The sequence below is a fragment of the Carassius auratus genome, chromosome 14, assembly GCF_003368295.1.
Source record: "Carassius auratus strain Wakin chromosome 14, ASM336829v1, whole genome shotgun sequence".
NCBI classification, from domain to species: Eukaryota; Metazoa; Chordata; class Actinopteri; order Cypriniformes; family Cyprinidae; genus Carassius; species Carassius auratus.
The window spans coordinates 28,429,562-28,450,732 of NC_039256.1; the positions used below are offsets into that span (position 1 = coordinate 28,429,562).

The 21,171-nt window shown below is 40.8% G+C and overlaps 1 protein-coding gene across 2 annotated transcripts in view; it reads right to left on the reverse strand.

Annotated features, from left to right (window-relative positions):
• Positions 1-14,613, reverse strand: part of LOC113114232 (hedgehog-interacting protein-like) — a 34,396-nt gene extending 19,783 nt beyond the window's left edge. The window contains exons 1-4 of one of the 2 annotated variants that reach the window (XM_026281077.1): positions 13,970-14,613; positions 10,976-11,168; positions 5,594-5,735; positions 2,803-3,004 (exon numbers count right to left, since the gene is read on the reverse strand). In XM_026281077.1, coding sequence (XP_026136862.1) covers positions 2,803-3,004; positions 5,594-5,735; positions 10,976-11,168; positions 13,970-14,155 — 723 coding nt within the window. In that variant the 5' untranslated portion in view covers positions 14,156-14,613. Of the gene's footprint in view, positions 1-2,802; positions 3,005-5,593; positions 5,736-10,975; positions 11,169-13,885 lie in introns of both variants that reach the window. The other variant, XM_026281076.1, reaches the window with a different exon arrangement.
• Positions 14,614-21,171: the final 6,558 nt, after the last annotated feature.

The following is a 21,171-nucleotide window of genomic DNA, read 5'->3' on the forward strand; positions in this document are numbered from 1 at the left end:
TCCATCACAGGTGCTCATCCTGTCTCAGGGGTCCTCGCAAAGTCAATACCTTGGCCAGGAACTCAGAGGAAGCTATGTGAGATGACAGCTAAGCAGAGGACGTTTTTCAAAGAGTCAAAGGACGAGAGAGTAAAAGATCCATTTGTCAAAGCTAGGATACTTATTTTCTGACAGAGTCAAGAGCCCTCCTGCTCACTGAGCTGAAAGAGCTCAACAGCTGTGCGTGTCAAGTGACAGAGTGCGCAACATGCTGTGATCTATTTGCTTCGGCAAGAAATATTTTTTGCAGCTGGACCCCTTGAGTTAGTTGATACACCACAATGGAACTCATATTGGATGCTCACATTTTGAGCAGATGTCTTCTTCACTACGTCTAGCAAGGACAACAACAAAGCAATACCATTCTTGTGTACCTAGCGCATCAACATGAAGTGAATCAGAGCTATTTACACAAATAATTTAGAAGATAAACACTTTAGGGCGCTGAAATCTTATGCCTCAGGATTTTGCTTGTCACTGTATGACTGTATTTTTTCGGCATCTGGAACACTGTAACTAGTTTATAAGACATCCCAAAATAGAAAACCAGAAGTTAACTATTTAAGCACCTCCACTGATAGCACTATTACTTTGTTGAAACCAATACACTGTAGCCAGACTGGTTGCACTTGAAGACCAGCCGCTTTGAATGTATGTGAGTTCTTTATAGTTTGTAGTATTTTTTTTAAGTAATTCATTTTTCATTTATGAATATCAAAAAAAGGTCAAATTATTTAATATTTTAAGAAATTTAATAGCATTTATTTGATCACATTTTTGTATACAATTAATACATCTGGACAAAAAGTAGAAAAATGAGAATGACAAAACTTCTGTCAGTAATTGGAGAAGCACAAGTGACACAGAATAGCTGATTATGTCACATGTGTGTGTAATGTGTGTGTGTGAGTGACTGAAGAGATACAGCTTCATCAGAGAACACCCACGGTGCTCTGGGAGACTCCCTTAAAAAGTCAGAGCATTGTTTCCAAGCAGTTTGGCTTAACTGGCAGTAAGGGGATTGGGCTTTTTTAGGAGATACAGAACATTAGAATCAAAGTCATGATTAAACACTATCACCCCACTTCATGCCCAAGTCGGGTCCCAGTGGGTCTCCAGGCCTTCCACGGCCACAAAGGCCACATGTCCTGTTGATGCTCCAAGTAAACAATGCCGACTCAGAATGATAACGGCTAAACTTGACAGAATAGCACTCTTGGGGATTGTCGGGGCTTGAGCTTACTCTAATTGTCATAATGATTGCTTTATCCACAACCAATTATGTTTAATGATGATAAGGCACACTGGGGGTCTTTCCTGTGGGGCTGTTGCATGTTGACTCCATAATTGCTCTTTCTCCTTTTATAAGTGAAGCAACGGGAGGTATGCAATATACATAAACTTCCTGTCAAAAAACAGGTCTCTTCCTACATCTCCGGACACTTCCTAAACAAAATGTTCTCAAATTACAGAATGCTTTGGTTATTGTAGGGGCAGATAAACATCTGTTGTGACACACGCCATAACTACTACTGACAGACATGCATGTAAGCAAACGCTACAGCTGGCAACATTTCAGCCTTTCTCGCTGATCCTCAACAATCAAACACAAGGTTTCCTCTGCTGGCAGTCAGGTTGACAGCAAGCAAACCACACACATAGAAGCCCACATACAGAATACATTTGTATAATAATACCCTCCATCATCCTCCATTCAGATTTGGATTTGTGGTGGGAGGAATGGAAAAATGGAAATAAATCCATAGAAGTTGTTATTGTGCTCCTTTACGATTCTATTCTGTTAGGGTGCTTCATTTCTCCCACCTCGGCTTCGTCTAAGAAGGTGCCAAACCAAAATGATGAACAACAGATCTTTCAGGTTTCAGCGAGGCTTCCTGATTTATGCAAGACAGACTTTTCTGATGGTGGGAGGTCAGGCTGTATGAATATCAAATAGGAGCTAGTTCCTTTGCAGAGGCAGATATGCCAACAATGTCAGGAGCAGAAAAGTTTTAGCTAAAATTCAGCATTATTTGCATGATCAACAAAAATACTTGAAAGAATGTATTAGAGGTATGTATTTATCCACTGGGATGTGATTCAGAATAAACAATCTACTGATAAATTAATTGCACTGTATAATATTTTAAAAGGTGCACTTTCACTTTTGGTTTAGTTGCGTTAGCTGACATGGCATTTGTCTTGGTCTTTAATGTGACACATCAGAATGAAACAAATTATTAGATTTAGATTTTAAATTATTAGAGAAGTCAATATGAGATAAAAAAAAAAATTAATAAACATGTATGAATCATTGTTTACTATATGATTTATAGCATGTATTTGCAAAAAGACTGAATTTTCCAAAAATCAGCTCTATTTACAGTCAACTTTTTTCATGTATCTCAGAATAAACAGTATCCAATACCGGGCTGTCACCAATAAGGAAGGAAATCAGCAATGTCTCACATTATATGGCAATGTTTTGTCAAGAAATTGTTTTTATAAATTTAAAAAATTACAAAAAATTAAAACAAAAATAAATAAATAAATAAATAAATAGAAAAAGTTTATCACTGACGAGAATAGAATCTTAATCTCATACACATGAAGTGCACATGATTTTAAACATCATTTTATATTTGTTTCTAATGTATAATACTTTTTTAATGAAAAACATATTCACATATAACCAAAAACATTGTCAATCTAGCCAACCGATAATACCAAAATTGCAACAAGGAAGAGCTAAATATCACTTACCTTACTACTGCTTTGCACCAGCTTATGAATGTTCAGAAAAGGCTCTTTCAAGAGCTTCATGTCATGTGTTAGGATACGGACAAAGCCTTCCTTCTCCAAAATAAAAAGCCGCTGTGATCCATCCGCACAATGCACCATGCCAACAGGCTGTCGAAGACCACTAAGGATCTCCTGAGTGCAGTAGCAGTTGTGTTTATGTTTTCTGTAGGAAAGGATTGGAAAGATTCGAAAAATAGATGGGTTAGTTTACGAATCAGGCTTTTAAGTTGCCTAATATCTATTATTTGTTGTAAACAGTATAACTGTACAAGTTGAATTGTTATAAACAAGTTTATTACAGTAAGGAACAAAGCAGAATCGTTTCTGCTTGACAGACTGGTTTGCGAGTAGACTGAATAAAACGCCACAGGAGAAGTTCATTTAACATAGTCAGACATTGGGGGCTCTCAAGCTGTGAAACAAGTGTTCCATTAACCACAAGACACATTTGATGTGGGGACACGCCAACTCACAGTATGCCTTAAATAAAACAAGGGCATCAGCGGTGTGGGTGCTCCTGTTAACAAGAAGTCTTGGAGGGATTTTCCATAAAAGTAATAGGGGTGAACTGGCAGCAAATGTATGCCTGATATCGGTTGCCTGAGCAGGAGAATAACGTCAGTCTGATGTGCTTGCAGTGACTGTGCCTGATCAGATATACTGCTTTACTGACCTTTCGCAATGGGAGGTCCGATGAAGAATTAGGACGATCATTTACAATGACAAAAAAAAAAAAATCTGTCCACATGAAATTGCAAATGCACGCTATGATGCACTGTCAAGAGCAAGCCAGACCAGCAGGTGGTGATATAATCTCAACCGTAAAGCCATGTTGACCAATCAAAAGCCTGAAAACGTTTCAAGTAGGCAGAGATAACAGCACAGGCTCTGACATAAAATGGCAAAAACTATGTTTATACGATACTGTCTATACAATAACCATGCAACCAGAGTTTTTGAAAATCATCGCCCTGGCAGGAGTTTGTAAAAAATATTTGGTTTCAGTGTGGACAAATGGCCAAACCACGTTAAAGTCAGGCAGCTGTACGTGCTCCGGGACCAAGAGGGGAGCGCGTACAGCTGCCTGACTTCTACGTGGTTTGGCCATTTGAGGGGTGGCGTCTTCTTCTGAGCAGCTTCGTCCTCCTTGGCCCATGGTGCATTCAGGGCATAATTGGTCTGGCATCCTGGCCTGTCAGCGGTATAACGGGTGCGGTTCTCGTCCGGATAGCGGGTCCTGCAGCTCACGGCGCTGGCGGAACAGTAGTCCCTCTACGCACCCTTCCTGGACCCACAAGGATGAGGCTCCATTCGGTTCAGGCATGCCTCATCACACGCCGCCAGCCCTGGCTATTTTAGCACCCCTCCTATCTCATGCACCCACTCCTGTCGGGAGCCTGGTGAAGGGCAGTGATTAAGGGACGGGGTGATGATAATAATTGGGGGGAGGCAGCCGACTTGTCAAAACACATATGAATCCATCATTGTAAGTTGTGAAAGGTGAATACTTAAGTCTTTTCCTAACACTAATTTGAGGTTACAATTAACAGGATATTCAGCTATGAGCTAAGTTCTATCAGAGCCAGCCCCAAATGACATCCCTTATTACTTCCTGTCACAAATGCTCAAAGCCCTCTAGCTGTCACCAACAGCTCAGAGTTCCTGCAGCATAAGCACTTTCTTTGTGTTCATAAAGCTGGCTAAACTCATTGCGGACACAAAGCTCTGGCTTGGAAAAGGGGGCAATGGACCAGTCAACGAGTACATGCTGGAATGTTGTGACAAGGAAGGTTAGTCAGGCGTGTCTTGTCTCTAGTGACCTTGTTGAGGTTGAGGTTGCCCCTAGTAGTCAAAGCTGGCCAGTCATACTGGGCCATGGGACATTAGATGACGATAAGAAAGCTTCTCTCATGCCTGATGAAGAACGATGTTACACGCAGATGTCATCACAGGGAATAGCTCACCCTTTTTTCCATACAGTTACAATGAATGAAAACTGGAACTTTTAAGTATCAAAAAAGATGCAAAAGTATCTTTAATGTAGTACATAAAACTTGTTCACTTCCAAGTCTTCTGAAGTTATACAGTACAATTTGTGTCACACTAGGCCGTTATTCACTAATAATCTTCCTTGCCATTGGCTGTTTCAACAGAAGTCTGAGCTGAACCGTGGAACCAATTAGAATAATTTAGGACTATTTATGAATCATTCAGACTGGTTTTTTAGATCAACCAATTTATCGAACAGATCTGACTCAAAATAATAATTAGTTCAGAAATCAGACATTGTTACTCATCTTATATACACTAATTAAAGTGCCAAGGAAAGCTAGTACAGTTGTCAAGATTTTTGTGAATACTGACTTTTTGTAATATGACTGAGCAGACCATACCATATACTGTATGTGACCCTGGACCACAAAACCAGTCTAAAGTGTAAATTTTTCAAAAGATGGTTTATAAGGATCAGACAATAATTGGCTGAGATACAACTATTTGAATATCTGTAATCTGAGAGAGCAAAAAATTCTAAATTCTGAGAAAAATGCCTTCAAAGTTGTCCAAATGAATTCTTATCTATTCATGTTATTAATCAAAATACTTAATACTGGTTTTGTGGTCGAGGGTCACATGTATGGCAAAAATACATCTTTTGTATTTGTGATGACATGAGTAAAAAGATATTGACAGATTTATTTATTTTTTAGGTAAAAAAAAAAAAAATGTGTGTGTGTAACTGAATTAAATATACCTGTTAATCACATCTATTTTTTCATCTAACAGGTAGTTGGAATCTCTGCGCAGTTGCTTTCTGTGAAAATCTGGAAAGCACAGGCCTCCGTCCATCCTTCCATAGTACTGGCAGAACTCATCCACGTCGGCTTGGAACAGTTCTAAAAAACACAGACATACAGACAACTGGTCTCAGCCTGAGATAGACACCACACAGGGTCCATGGATGATGAAATTACCTCCGAAACCAACTATATCCCCCATAGTCAAAGCTGTACTCGAGTATCAGTATCCTCAGCCATCAGATGGCTTATTGTGTGGCCGTGTTTTTTTTGTTGTTGTTGTTTTTTTTTTTTGCATTTATGAAGTACTGAGTATCAAATCAAGACATTTGTTTTTGCCTCTCATATCTGATAAGTGCAAGTAATGTTCATTCATATCGGTCCAGACCTTTAACGATTTGTTAAAACCAGTCATATTTAACAGTGCCACAATGATACACACTTCATGGTTGAACCCCAGTGAGACATTACAAACCACTTCAGACATGTGTGGTCTGTATGTGGAAAGTTTGTGAGTTTAATTAAACCCACAAATGCCAAACGCTCAGTCTTTATCTCCTTCGCATTTCTATCTTTCAGCAGAAACATTCCGGTCCAATGTGCTAAATACACACCCAAACTGATTGATTATATTTAAGAGATTACTTTAGCTTGCTTATTTTCATGGAAAATACCCTAAATTTATTTCTCCAATAGAGGCCAAAGTAAACTCACCATAATTCAGGCATCTAGAGTTGAGGAATGCACATCGAAAATTTTGAAAATGAAGTATGTGACAATTAAATCACCATCGCTTTCTAGGAATTGACTTCCTTTTGGCTGAATGAGCAGCACGACAACAAGGAGAGCGAACAGGACTCGGTTTGGCAGCCCCTGTGACCTTAAAACCTCACTGATATGGTTACCACCTTAGCTAAACCCTCTCATGGGGAGGAGTAGAGCAAATACAGCAGTGATAGAAACACAAACACACTCCTCTCTTTCCTTTCATCTCCAGTTAGCCCCCCATGCCACATGAGGAAGGGGGCTGCATGTGGGAAGGAAGCAACAGCACCAACAACAGAGGTGATAGGATATCCCTAAACATCTAAACACAACAGTGAGATCAAACACACACCCCACCCACCTCCACTCACACTGCCATGCCACCCACACACAAACCGCAGTGGTTATCTTGGGCCTGCTGTTGTGATCGGTAAGGGTCTGGGAGCTGTTGTCAATAGTAGCTGAGAGGTCAGAATGTATATGCAGTTCCCACAATTTTAACTTTTCCATATCCTTTCCATGTGCATATTCCATATCGATGGAAAAACATTTTCATTCAGACCTTTTTACTAATGAATCATTCAGACTAATGTATGAATAAGTTCCACCAATTCTGATTCAAAAGAATAATTCAAAATAAAGAGAAAATTTAATATTGTTGAAAAATATATTATACACTATAAAATCATTATTTATAAAGCCCATAACATTTCTATGACTTATCTAAGGCTTAGAGAACAACATTTTAAAATAACCTGATATTTTCTTGTTTTTTTTATGACATAAAAAAAATAAAGGTTATTTTTTACATTTATGGTTCCTTGAAGAATCTTTAAAATCAATGCACTGATGTTTCCTTGCTCTTCGGATTATTAAAACTGATTATTAAAATGTTCTTAACACTTAACAGTAACACTAAAGTTATTTTGGAACAGTAGAACTGTTCACTAAAAATATATATATATTAAAAAAAAATTTTTTTATAATATTTTCTTTTCAAGAGTGTGGAAACCTATTTATGTTCATTATATCAATGAGGTCATGGGGATCAAAAAAGTGTCTGCTGATATGGGGTATGAATATACACTCTCAAAACGTTTTTATTTTATTTATTTATTTATTTATTTTTTGGTGGCAATATCTAAAACATGTGGAGTCTTAACATTCCAACCTATCATTTGATTAGATTATTAGTATTATTTTTTTCAGTTATGCTTTAGAATTACTGAATATTTTAGATGTGTTAAGCTTTTTTTTTAAATTAAACCAAACCTTATTTAACAAAACCAATTCAATGTTTAATCTTTACCTAATCAAGTAAGATCAACACACTGAACAGACAACAACTGTAAAATTAATACATTGGAACTAAAGTGTTTTTAACCCTTAGGGGACTAAGCCATTTTTGGTCCGTTTTCTCTATTTTTACATTTCGGCTTATAAACCATATGTAATGAGGATGGACCACCATGTATTTGGTATCAATGGATTCAGAAGACCCTAAGCTACCATAAGCATGCATGCAATATGTCTATAAAGGAAGTATGAGTGAAAAATTGTACAATAAACTAGAGAATTTCAAAGACGAAAATGAGATTTTTGTCATTTATTACTGAAAATCCTACCTCACACAACAATAGTTAAAAGTTTTTGACCCAAAAATATATTTTTCAAACTCTTTGCTTGACAGAAATGGGTTAATGTTCAATCAAATGTGTAAAGAACAATTAAATAATTAACTTTATTTACAAACAGTCCTAGACGTTTTTTTATTTTTGGGACTAAGCCCTTTTTGGTCTGTTTTCTCTATTTTTATATTTGGGCTTATAAATCATATGTAAAGGAGATGGAACACCCTGTGTTTGGTATCTATGGATTCAGAAGACCCTAAGCTACCATAAGCATGCATGCAATATGTTTATATAAAGGATGTATGAGTGAAACATTTTACAATAAACTAGAGAATTTCAAAAACGAAAATTAGATTTTTGTCATTTATTACTGAAAAACACAATATAGAACAGTTTTTGAACAAAGAAAATATATTTTTTCTAACTCTTTGCTTGACAGAAATGTGTTATTGTTTAATCAAATGTGTAAAGAACAATTAAATAACTTAAACAAAACAAAAAAAATAACTATTTTATAAAAACAGTCCTAGGCATGCCAGTGAGCAAAGAAAGGCCTCTCCAGGCCTTTTCAGTAATTGTTCCAGAAGGCCTTTTCAGTAATTGTTCCAGAGCTTGTTCTGCCGTAGATCTTTTACTGCTTGCCATTTTGATAAAACAATGCTGTAATAATGCTGTATCTCTCTCGAATTTATCTCTTTGTGCTCGCTAACACTCCGATCGCTTTCTGCTTTCTCCACGTGATGCTGATTCTCGGATCGCTCGAATTTAGCTCTTTGTGCTCGCTAATACTCAGATCGCTTTCTGCTTTCTCCACCCTGATGCTGATTCTCTGAATGCTTATTGATTACATGTCTTTTACTATAGTCCAGCCAGCTTTTACAAGGCTACAGCAGAGCTACACAGTCCTCTGAATGACTAGAAGACATAACCTTCCTCTGATTGGGTTAGAAAAAGACTCCTCCTAGCGGAAATTTTTCCATTGGCTGTTGTGTGTTGAATCTGCCTAGCACAATCGTTTTCATTGGTCTGTTTACGCAGTGGTATTGCGCAATAAGGGAAGTGTTTAATAAACAAACTGGACACCGCTGTTTTCAGCGGAATCTGAGGAAGACGGCAAAAAAAAACGCATCTCTCTAGCATTAATAGTTTTTGAGATAACTACACATTTGTAAAAGTATGCCATTTTGGGCGGTACCGCCCAATCCGTCCCCAGAGGGTTAATCTCAGGGGACTGTAAACACCATGAAAATATGAAGAGACTTTTATTACTGTTGAAAACCAATCTGCAATCACTGTCTTAAAAACATGGTTAAAAAATATGGCTAGAAATGAAACACAAACTGAAAGGACTGCCTAATTTGATAAATTTATGACTTCCCTAAACATGGCGAAAACACTGTGTGGCCTCAACTACAGTCTCACCCCCTTCACAATATTCTCTAGTTTTATTGTACTGGCCTACAAAAAAAAACAAAACAAAAAAAAAAACATGACAGACAGAAAGAGACTCTACATCCTCAGCACTATAGTTATACTTCCATCTGGTTATCTTCCAAAGCAACCTGGGTGGCCACCCAAAGTACTTGACATCTTGATACACTTCAGCAGTTTTACATATACACAACCTTTTGTAGAAAAATAAATGTGTCATTCGTCACCACATATGCTGATTTGGGAGGGGGGGGGAGGTGGGGTAGAGTCTTTTGGCCCCAGCTCCTGTTCTCAGAGTCTTTACCATGTTTTCTCTCTCTATTTCCCATGAGCTTACTCCCGCTACAAAGAATCGCAACAGACAGCACACCCTTATTTATCTGTTTTGTAGAGGAAAACTGAAAGGTAAACTGTATGTATACATGTCTCATTTTTGTTTGTCTATTCACATTTCCGCGGGTGCATATGTGCGTGTGGCTTGCGTTTGCTCTCTGTTTGCATATCGGTCCCCATCTAATCTGTGGCTGCACTGATAGGAAGAAGGTATGGTCTGGAGGCCAGCTTTTGCATTCCATCTGATGGAATGCATCATGCAGCAAATGTTGCAACACCATAGAGCAGCTATTGGATGTTTGCTCCTGATGTCATTCATGTTTGGCAGAAAATACAAACCTCATGATGGCTTAGAGCTTTTCAGGACTTCAGACTCCTCCCCAGTGCCATCTGTTTCCCCCCCTTATGTTTCAGAGGCTTTAATGTTTGTCTTTTCATTGAACGTAGGCTGCCACCAAGAACAACAAACTGATTATGTGAGCATTGCCTTGAACAGGCTTCATTTTCCGCTGTATACTGTGTGTGTGTTGTGTGAGGTTTGAGTGTCAGTCACGTCTAGACCGTAGTCAGACCGTGCACACACACACACACACACACACACACACACACACACACACACACACACACACAAACACATATCCAGAGACAGACGTACATAAACGCCAAACACATCTTGGCAGGCTGTTCTGACGTAAAATAAGATGCTTGCCAAAGGACCAAAGGGAAGAAACAAGTCATAAAATCATTAATTTACAGTTACAGATTTTAGAGCCTTGTTTGGGGTGTTATATTGTTTATTTTAAATATAATATATAGTATACTATATATACTATAAAACCAATAATTTAAGGCCTTTTCTAATATCTTGCAAAGATTTAAATAAATAAATTAATTAAAAATAAGAACGGGAAAAAAAAACACAACAAGTGGCTTCTGAACGGCATTTCTTGAACATCAGTTGAATGAATTCCTAAGTTTCAAATAATTTTGCCATGATAGAGCTGCAACAGATATGTTGTTTTCTCCCACTATGCAACTTTACAATCTGATGCACTAATCTGAAGTAATTTGTTCACCCGGACTTAGAATAATTGCAATACATGTGTCAGAAGAGGAATGTTCATAATGAAGTTACTAATGTTCTTTATGCAAAACTCTTGCATTGGTCTTGTGTGTTACCTGGTATGTGTCCCCGGCAGGTGTAGTAGAACTCCTGGCAGTAGTCGTGACATAAGCGGGGTAGATCTTGTTCTCTGTGTGGTGTTTTTTCAAGTTTGGGCGAGTGGAAGAGCATCTGGGCATGTGGTGAGCAATGGGCACACTTAATCTCCTCCAGCAGTCTAGAACACTCTGTGTTATTGGTTGAGAAGATCTAAGGAGAGAAAAACAACCAGCAAAGGTTAGAACTGTTCTAATTGAATGGCTAATCCAAATTTTACTCATGCTACAAAGCTGTTTCTATATAACAATTGTACATTGTATATATAATAAAAGAAAAGTCAAACTAGGTGGTTTGACACATTTTTGGAATGTTTTCTCATTAATTGGATGCTATTCGCTCTCTAAACATCTCTCTTGACAAAGCCACACATCCATGTGGACTTGATTTCTCCTGATTTGTTTATTAGAGCTCACAAACAGCTAAGCCAAAATTGCACCTCGCATGGCATCTGAACCCATGCTGGAGTGAACGGACCAAAATGAGGATACTCAAAATGTTTCTTAAGTCACCAAACAAAAGTAAACAGTAGATTAAGGCCGAAAAGCAGAGAGCAGGCTTATTTGTGTAACAAATTAGCTATAATAAAACAACAATGTAATCTGCTCCCTTCCCCAGACATGCGCCTGTGCCGCAGCGGTCTGGTAAACCTCCCTCTCTCTGTGTGAGGTCTGTGTGTAAACACCAATTCATAGATAGACGGGCACATCATTCCCGTGCTGGTATCAACAAATTAGCAGTCTGTCCAAGTCAATTAGGCCAGCACACCCAGCAGACAACATACGACGGCTCACCTCCTTCCAGGCCCACTACACTGCGTAGTAAACCATTTTTACAGATTTCCTTGATTTTGATTCTCCAGATTCTTTCAGCTGAATCAAAACCATCTTTGCGGTTGAAAATGTATTGACACCTTCATATGAACCAGAGAGTTTGGAACATGAATTTTCAAGCTCTCTTCACTCTCGGTCTTGTTTGGTGTGTTAACCTGGTCTGTGAGTGGCTACTCTCTTCCTTTAAAATGTCCATTCATTTTGTGAGCCATGGACTGGCACATGGTCCACGGAGAGAAGCATTTGTGTGCTCTCAACCATGTATTCTACCCATATGTTGCTGGGATAGGCTCCAGTGTTGCCATCACCCTCACCAGCAACAAGAGGACCTTTGTTTTTTTCTTTTTGTGTGTGTGTGCGTTTTCCAAAAAATGACAAAATTTGTTCAAAACCGCTTTAAATCACACCACGGTCTACATTAAAGCCTTTTAAAAGCCATACATAACTACTGTAGAAACATGCAAGTGAAAATATGTGGCATATATGAGTTTACAATTGATGCTTTGAAACAGCATTGTTCGGCATGAAAGAGTGAAAAAGATGATAATGGAAATTATATGTTTAAATAGTGAAATCTGAGCAGATATTGGGGTCATGCATCATGGCACACAATATCATTTGTCACTTAAACTGAACAAATGTAAACACAACAATTTATTTGATAACAACGGCTCGTAATTTAGCGACAAACAATGAGGGCAGCTACGGCTCACAAGTTCTCAGTGAGGTGCAAGAAAAAGGCAGCTGATGATCAAAGTTACCACAACCATAAGATTCAACAAACAGATGATTTAACGAATGAATCACCTGACATGATCCACAGAATTCACAGTTCAGCCCTCCCCAAATGAAACCACAACTGAGCTAACTTCCCCACAAAACCTGTAAGCTTGTATTAAACAGCTTTAGTGAAACCGTTGTGGTCCTCTGGGAATTGGTGTAAGTAAGTTTGGGCTGGGGAGCAGGACAAATACTCACTCAAAGGCATTAACTAACACTTGGACAGAGCCAAGGACTGGGGGAGAATGATGTTCTCCAGCTTCACCCATTAGTGAAACTAACAAACACAATGGTGTTGTTGTTATTCTTTTGCCATAAGCAAAAAGACTCCGTGTGTGGGCAGTGTAGTGGGGAGGAGGAGATGTCGACTCTTTTTTTGTTCCATTCAGCCTCGCTCTTATTTGCATGACTTGAGCAAATTAAATGATGCAATATGGCTTTTTGTCACAAACCGACGTGCGATGCCACCCAGCCGCGTATGCCGAGCTGCGGAGGTTGTTTACATGAGAAAAGAGCGATTTCTCGGCACAGAATGTGTTCATTGATAAAACTATTGAGACGAATCTTCTCACGTCTATAGAAAGCCTCAGAAAGGTACGATTCATTGCCGATCGAGAGACATTTGTTTACCATCTGTTTTATGTAAATTACTACGAGAAGCACATGCTGTCATTAAAACATCAGCGTAAAAAGTTGCGCAAAATGTCTAATCTATACATACAAGTATTTAAGTGGTGGAATAAAGCTTTAAGGGCGATTCAGATTTCGGAAACAAAATATTGCTGCAGGAGAGCATGAAAAGTATATGCGATTTCATTCATACGCCTCGTGCTCGCGAGTGAACTGCACTGCACGCGTCCTTTACCCAAGTCTGAGCTGTTTTTAATTGTTTTTCTATGTAAACATGCGCAAGACGGACTTCTTTGGTCATTGAGAACGACCTCACTGTGCTTATCAGTGTCAGTGCCACGTTTTTTTTTTTTTTTTTTTACAACGCCGTGTCAAGTTAAAACAAGTTCAACTTTTAATACCATATTACACTGCTCCGTGTCTTTGCTGTTTTGAGGCAAAAACACGTCCAATACCCACAGTGCGCGTACTGCTTATATGTAGCCAATCCATATGTTCATTATAAGATCAAACATTATACCTCTACATACTGATGTTACAAACATCTCAAAACCAATGCATGGACCCGTTCCCATAACAAAACACGAATGAGAATCACTAGGTCAGTTTGAGGCTGCAGGAACATACCCGAGCATCTCTCCGATGGAGTAACTGATACGGAGCTCTCCTGGACGGACAGCAGGACACGCGAGGATAGAGCCTGTGACAAACCTCCTCTCCGCCGCTTCCATCCAGTGACAGGTTTCTCTCCTTCTTCTTCAGGCGTTTCGGCAGACTTCCATCGTAACATCTCCTCCTCCTTGGACTTATTTCTCCTTTCTCGCCGAATTTCGCATCACCACATTCCCAAAAATTGGCCGCGATGGCCAACAAGAGCACAAATTTCAAATGCTTCATTTTCAGAGGGATTAAACCAAAAGCGGACCAAGCTCAGAAATCAGGACTGCTGTATGACAGCCCCCACGCGCATCCAGAAAGTTGTTATAGAATAACTAATTTGAATGAAAACTACAAATTAAATAATAGCAAAGAAATTGCAATAATAAATTAAGACAAGTGCTGGTTATGATGTTGTTAAAGTGGAAAAAACATGATAATGTATTTTAATAAGTAATAATAATAATAATAATAATAATAATAATAATAATAATAATAGTAATAATAAGAAGAAAATAAGAAGAAAAAAAAGTGGTCAGGTATACAGAAATCGTATGTCTCCTTTCCCAAAAGTTAAATCCTGTTGGTGCACAAAGGTTGATGCGTGTGATCAAAAGTTGCACTAAGTTGTCTGTTGCATGCTCTTCAGTGCACTCACATGTTTCCCTTTGCTCATTCTACCTTCTTTTTAACCAGCGCGCGAGAAGGGGAACGCGCACGATGACGTCCATCCAGTCCGGGAACGCGCGTCATCATATAAGTAAAGAAGAGTCCGCTGTAAGTGTTAACGGGAAATAATGTTGCATCGCGTTCAACACATTATAATGAGTGCATACTGTTCATATGTATTAATTTAGTCAAACCTGTTACCATTTTATTGACTGTAAAATACTGATAAAATGTATATTTTTATGCGTCTTTTATATTGGATTATATGTTATTTCACTGACATGAGTTTCACACTGACTTGTCTTTGTGTGTGGCACGGTGGTCTGCGTTATTACTGACCGTAGTTGCTGGAAAGTCCACTTTTAATGAACTTCATCCAAAGTCATCATTATGCTTTCCATAATGCCACACCTACTACAAGAAAAATATTAATGATATTTAAATGAAATGCAGAAGACTTTATTTGCCATGTTTAAGAGCTCTAGTGTCTACCTCTGGGAAGTACTGCTGCTCTCTTTGTACGTGTGTGGATTCTTGCACTTTTCAACATTTCTGTTTTTGCTCAAAAGTGAAGTAATAGTTTTTGCACTTTTTACATGGTAAACATTAATTAAGATAATTACAAATATTTTTATTAAAATCAAATTTTAATAACAATAATACTTAAAACACTAAGTATATTAATACTTTTATTTGAGGATAAATAGTATCAGCATAATTAAATAGTGTAAACTATACAATCACCAAATCAGTGATGAGGCTACATAAGATTGATAGCTGGCCCGCCCAATCAAATAAGGAAAGAAGACAAATTCTGTATACATCACATTAGAGCTGAAACAACGAATCGATTTAATCGATTAAAATCGATTATTAAAATAGTTGTCAACTAATTTAGTAATCGATTCGTCGCTAAATAAATTTTATTTGCCATAAGCGGCTCATTTCGTGCATATTTCAAATCTGCGGTGACCAAAGTGTGGCAGTAATGAGCCACCGGAGGTTTTACTCAGCCAGTACAGCAGGTGAAGTAGCGAATAGCCAATAGCTGGCCTCGTTTTATGTCACGTGCTTCCCGAACAGCGTCTCTGCAGCATTCAGCGGGAAGTGGGAGTACTTTACTTTGAGCCTTCAAAATGAAGAGTAACCTGTAAACTCTGCACTACTGAACTGTTTAAGGGGCCGTTCACATATCGTGTCTTTTGCGTGCTCAAGTTCGTTATTTCCTATATAGGCGCGCAGTATGCACTCTCATAATGGAAGCGACGCGGTCGCGACACGCACGCGGTGCGATGCGCCCGTTTTTCCAGGCGCGTCTACACCATAGACAGTAAAAGAAATGGACACAGCGACCCCATTGGAACTCAATTGAGACAAATGAAGCCCAGTTTTAGCGTTTTTAGCACTTCCGTTTCTGACGCGCAGACTCAAACGAAGCTTGACGACGTCAGCAACCTGTCTGACAGATGTAAATCTGCTAGTAGCTGTGCGTGCAAACTGCCATCGTTAATCTTGCAGAGACGGCGAGCTTGAGCGGGGAGTTCTTTGTCGTGAGTGAGCAGGAGTAAGTATTCTGATTAATTATTTTGTATAGTGTTTTAAAATATAACGCCAGTACGCCATATTAAGTTAATTGCCTGCGAGCTTCTCCTCCTGTCTGTACGGTAATGCGACAGAGAGCCGAGTGGTTATGACGCAATCGTTAGCCTATTTTTTACAAAAACTGTTTATACGGGGCCATAATGTAACATAGAAGGTAATGGAGCGCTTTATACATTGTCGTGTATCTTTAGAAATAAATAATGGACAAACAGAGTCTTTAAACGCCTCAGATGTAAAGTTATTCGCTGTCAAAGTGACGCCAAAATGAATGGGAGTCAATGGGAATGCTAACGCAAGTGAAGTTCTGCTAAAAGATGGCAGCCCCCACCCGACTTCAACTTCCGGTCGAGTTCCTTGCCCCTTGGTCTACACCGCATTCATTTATCCTTTGCTGAAATTTCCGGGTCATCATGGAGAGGGCACGTCATGGAGAGAGTATGTCATGGTTGCTTAGCAAAGGCAGACGCCTCAGGGGCGCTTCTGCCCGAGCGCTTTGGAAAGAAGGAGAAAGCGGCGCGACTAGCGTTTTCCACGCGTTTTTAGGTGCGATATGTGAACGGCCCCTAAGAATTTTATTTGTGCAGATTCTCCAGTACAAGGTTGTTTGCAAATGTTTAGTCGTAAAAGCTGATAACATTGCTTTTTAACAGTTAACATTTAAAGCTTTACAAACATGTTATGTGATCAGTTTGTCGTTTACCAGTTCACAATTCAGACTTGCAGCCTAATTATGACTGAATGAGAGAGGTAAATGTTTGAGTATATTTAAAATGCACTTCTTTTCTAAGTATTCACTGCTCTTTTTCACACAGCAGGTTTTTTGTGTGTGTCCCAATTTTATTTTTTCTGGATTTTACTTTAAATTTTTTTCATGCCATTGGCACTTTTTTTCGAAGGATTGTTTACAATTTCACAGCATAAGCTATAAAGCTTTTTCCCAGTAAATAATAAAATACAATGCACTGCAATTTTATTCTGTTTTATCCTTATACTTAGTGAAAATATGTTCTCAAAGATTCCTTAAGCTTTGTTTGGGATGTTAAACTACTTTAGGAGCTCTAAGGACTGCCATGGTGAAAACAATATTTGAAATCTCCTTGTGAATTTTGCTAGAGTATGGGTCAGTGTTTTGATTGCAGAAGAGTTCGACAAAGGATTACTAACATAATAAAACAACTCCAGGTATATTTTTGATGAGGATATGACAATGCAAAATGGTTAAAATCTCTTAAAAATCTATGCTGAATGATAAAGACCCTTTATTAATAATTTACTTGGGGAAAAAATGGAAAAAACTAAAATATAAGTGCATAAACCGATTAATCGATTAATCGTAAAAATAATCGACAGATTAATCGATTATCAAAATAATCGTTAGTTGCAGCCCTACATCACATACTCCTCTTTTTCCCAGACAGGCCTTCTTTTTGGACCTAAAAAAATGTGTCAAGCATTTAAATCACCAGGGATGAATTTGAGTACTTCATCCCTGGTGAGAGGGCGTGATGCATTGCCGGTCTTTCTCTGAGGAGATTGATGTGGAAGGCGTTGATGAACTCGCCAGTTGCACAAGCAACAGTAACACAAGCATATTATGCCTAATATTATAATAAGCAGCATTAATGAGTAGTGGAACTCGTGCAGTCGGACCTTGGGGGGCTGATTGTGCTTTTCTCGCTGCTAAGCGCTCCGCTTTTGCCGGGCACGCCCCGAGGAGTGTGTCCGTGCATGCGATCTTGCAGTTGCGGTTACGCTTCTGATGAGGCACGGCGGCGACTGCGTTAGCGGGAATCGCACATGATCTGGCGAATGGGTTGGAGATGGCTTGTCCTATCTCCACCCATGTTCACTAGATCTAGAGCTCGTTTTCGAGGCTCGGAAACCCGCGCTGCGGTTTCTTCGCCCTTGTTGGCAGAGCTCGCTGCAGCATTCATCTTTCTCTGAGGAGATTGATGTTGTTTGTGTGACTAAGTGGCAAAAAAAAAAGACATGCGTGCTGCCAAGGCAACGCGTGTATTACATTGTTTCGGTTTTATGTGAGTTCTTCTACACCAGTAGTTGTGTGGACTCGTCTGGTTGTTGACTACATTTAATTCTGAGGAATAAAATGGCATATTTATCTCACTATGTGAAGTTAGATGTACAGGGGCTCTTGGGATGTAATTTCTTATGTGAGAATACGTGTTCACCTCTCTTCCTCTGAGGAGGTTGAGGCAGTCAGGGGCTGCTAGGTGGAGCAATCCCAACCATGTTCTAGCCCCTCGTGCCGGGGGTGTCACTTTTGTACTCCGCAGACGCCAGAGTCAGAGTGGCGCTCCCAGGCGAAGGCTTCTATTGGAAAGCGGTTCTGCAGACCGTCGTTTTCGCTGGGTAGCCTTCGTCATAACTTCCTGACACCGAAGGCCTCGGACGTTTTAAGGGCCAGGGTGTACACCCCATTACACAGTGCCCGTCTCTCCTCAGTGCCCTCAGGAAATCCAAGGTGCAGCGATCTCCGGCGAGCGCTTCTCTCAGATACCGCCCGGAAACGTAGCAGTGCTAAGAAGCTCGCTGCCTTTATGGAGGTTTCTAGATCAGCTAGTACGGTCATCCTTTGCCGGTCCACCACTTCAGGGCACCGAGCTAGTAGCTCCTGGCGCACCAGAGGCCAGTCTCTCGAGACTGGTTTCCTTAGGAGGTCACATGGCGGTGTCGGAGCCCCTGCCAAGTGTGCTTCATGGAGACCTGCCCCTAGCAGGGTCTGGTTTAGTCTTCCTAGCAGACGACGTGGGTCTGAGGACCTTAGTTTTAGGAGACTTCAGCTATGAGAGTCCTGATGCTGCGGCTCAGGACATCAGAGGGCAGGCCCCTCTGGGGAAGAGCAGTGTACACTGCATTACACGGTGCTCATCTCTCCTCAGTGCTTTCAGGAGATCGAACTGCCAACGCTGCCGGTGTTCCAGGGTGCAGCGGCCTCTGGCGAGCACTCATGTCAGTTTCCGCCCAGAAAAGTAACGGTGCTAAGAGGCTTGCGATCTCCTGGGAGGTTTCCAGAGCAGCTAGTTCATCCATCTCCTGCCGGTGTGCTGCTTCAGAGCACTGAGCTAACTGCTCTGATGACACCAGAGATCAGTCTTGAGATGTTGATTCCCTCAGTAGGCTATTTAGCAGCATGACAACTACTGCCAAATATGTCTTAGTGGGTCCTGCACACTGTAGTGAGAGGCCACAGAATCCAGTTCTGGTGGGTCCCAAGCAGGCTCTGGTAATGGAACAGAAGTAACCTCTCTCTGACGACGGAGACTATCGAGGTGGTCCCTCCTCAGGTTGCAGAGTACGGGTCCGGTAGTTTACTGTTCCGAGGAAGCATGAGGTGTTGTGTCCTTTTTTACATCTGTGCTTTTTGAACCGCTCAGTCAGGCATAGACTGAAGTTCACCATGCTTGCACAGGCCAAGTCTGAGGACTGTTGTGTCACAATCTATCAAAAAGATGCACTTATCTCCATCCTTCTTCATCGGAAGTTCCTAAGCACACTGACGATTGGTTGATATTAGCTTAATCAGAGCTGATGGCAGTTCAGCATCGAGGTGTTGCTAACATGAAAGAGCTGGGGTTAAGACTTAACGCCAAGAAAAGTGTGCTTTCTCCAGTACCAAGAAACCACTTATCTGGGCATGGTGTGGTATTCGACCACGATGCAGGCACGTATGTCACCTGCTCGGATCGAGTTGATCCTCACTGTAGTCATAAGAGTGAGAAAAGGCCATTCACTCACTGTCAAGCAGTCTCAGAGACTGCTGGGTCTGATGGCAGCTGCATCCAACGTGAATGCTATTGGCCTGCTGTACATGAGACCCTACAATGGTGGCTCAAGACCAAGGGGTTCTCCCCGAGGAGAAACCCACTTCACAAGCTAAAGGTCACACAGCGGTTCCTACATGCCTTAGACATGTGGAGAAAACCTTATTTCTTGTCTCAGGGCCCAGTGCTGGGAGCTCCTTGTCACCACGTAATGCTAGCGATGGATGCATCCCTCACCGGCTGGGGTTAGGTCATGAGTGGCCACCCTGCCCGCGATCTGTGGAGTGGCCGCCACCCGAAATGGCATATCATCTGCCTGAGGATGCTGGCCATTCTTTGAGCACTACTTTACTTTCTCCCAGACCTAAGAGGTCACCATGTGTTGCGGTGCACCGACAACACAGCAGTGGTCTCTTACATCAACCACCAAGGAGTCTTTCCCCTGATTGCATTGCTCCGAGGAGTTCTGGAGATAGTGTGCCTGGACGGAGTCCGGCTGCTTATAGCAGCCCCGTTCTGGCAGGTATGGTTCCTTGGCCTGATTTCTCTTTTTGATGGCAGTCAATGAAAGGTTCCCGTCAGGAGAGATCTCCTCTCGCAGGCAGAGGGTGTGTGCCCCCACATGGAGCTTAGAGGCTTCAGGTGTGGTCTCTGAGGAGGCACAACTCTTAGCTTCCGATCTCTCAACCGAGGTTGTTGAGACCATTCTCCAATCCAGAGCTCCCTCAATGAGGAAACTGTATGCCTTGAAGTGGAAGCTTTTCACCTCTCGTTGCAGAGACCACAGCTCAACCCAGTTAACTGCCCGGTTGGTACAGTGCTGGAGTTCCTGCAGGCTCTTTGCAGTCTTGACCCACTCCACCCTGAAGGTCTACGTGACGGCCCCTCTCGATGATGCGCTGAGGCTGAGGCCTCGGGCCAGAAGAAGCGAATGCTAAGCGGTGATCAGGATGCTATCCTAAGCCTTGAGTCTTCTGATCTTCCCTCTCTTGGGGGTCAAGACTCACTCCTTCTGAAGTTGGCCATTAGATGGGTTGTGCCCGATTACAGTCAGGCTCCTGTCTCCGTCTCTTGCTTTAGCTGTGCTCTTCCACACTAGGCAGAGATTTGAAAGTCTGGTGGCGTGGGCATTCTCATTCCCCAAAGTGTCATCGACGCAGCTCGAGTTCCTGAAGAGGAATGTCTAAGGTTACATATGGAGCC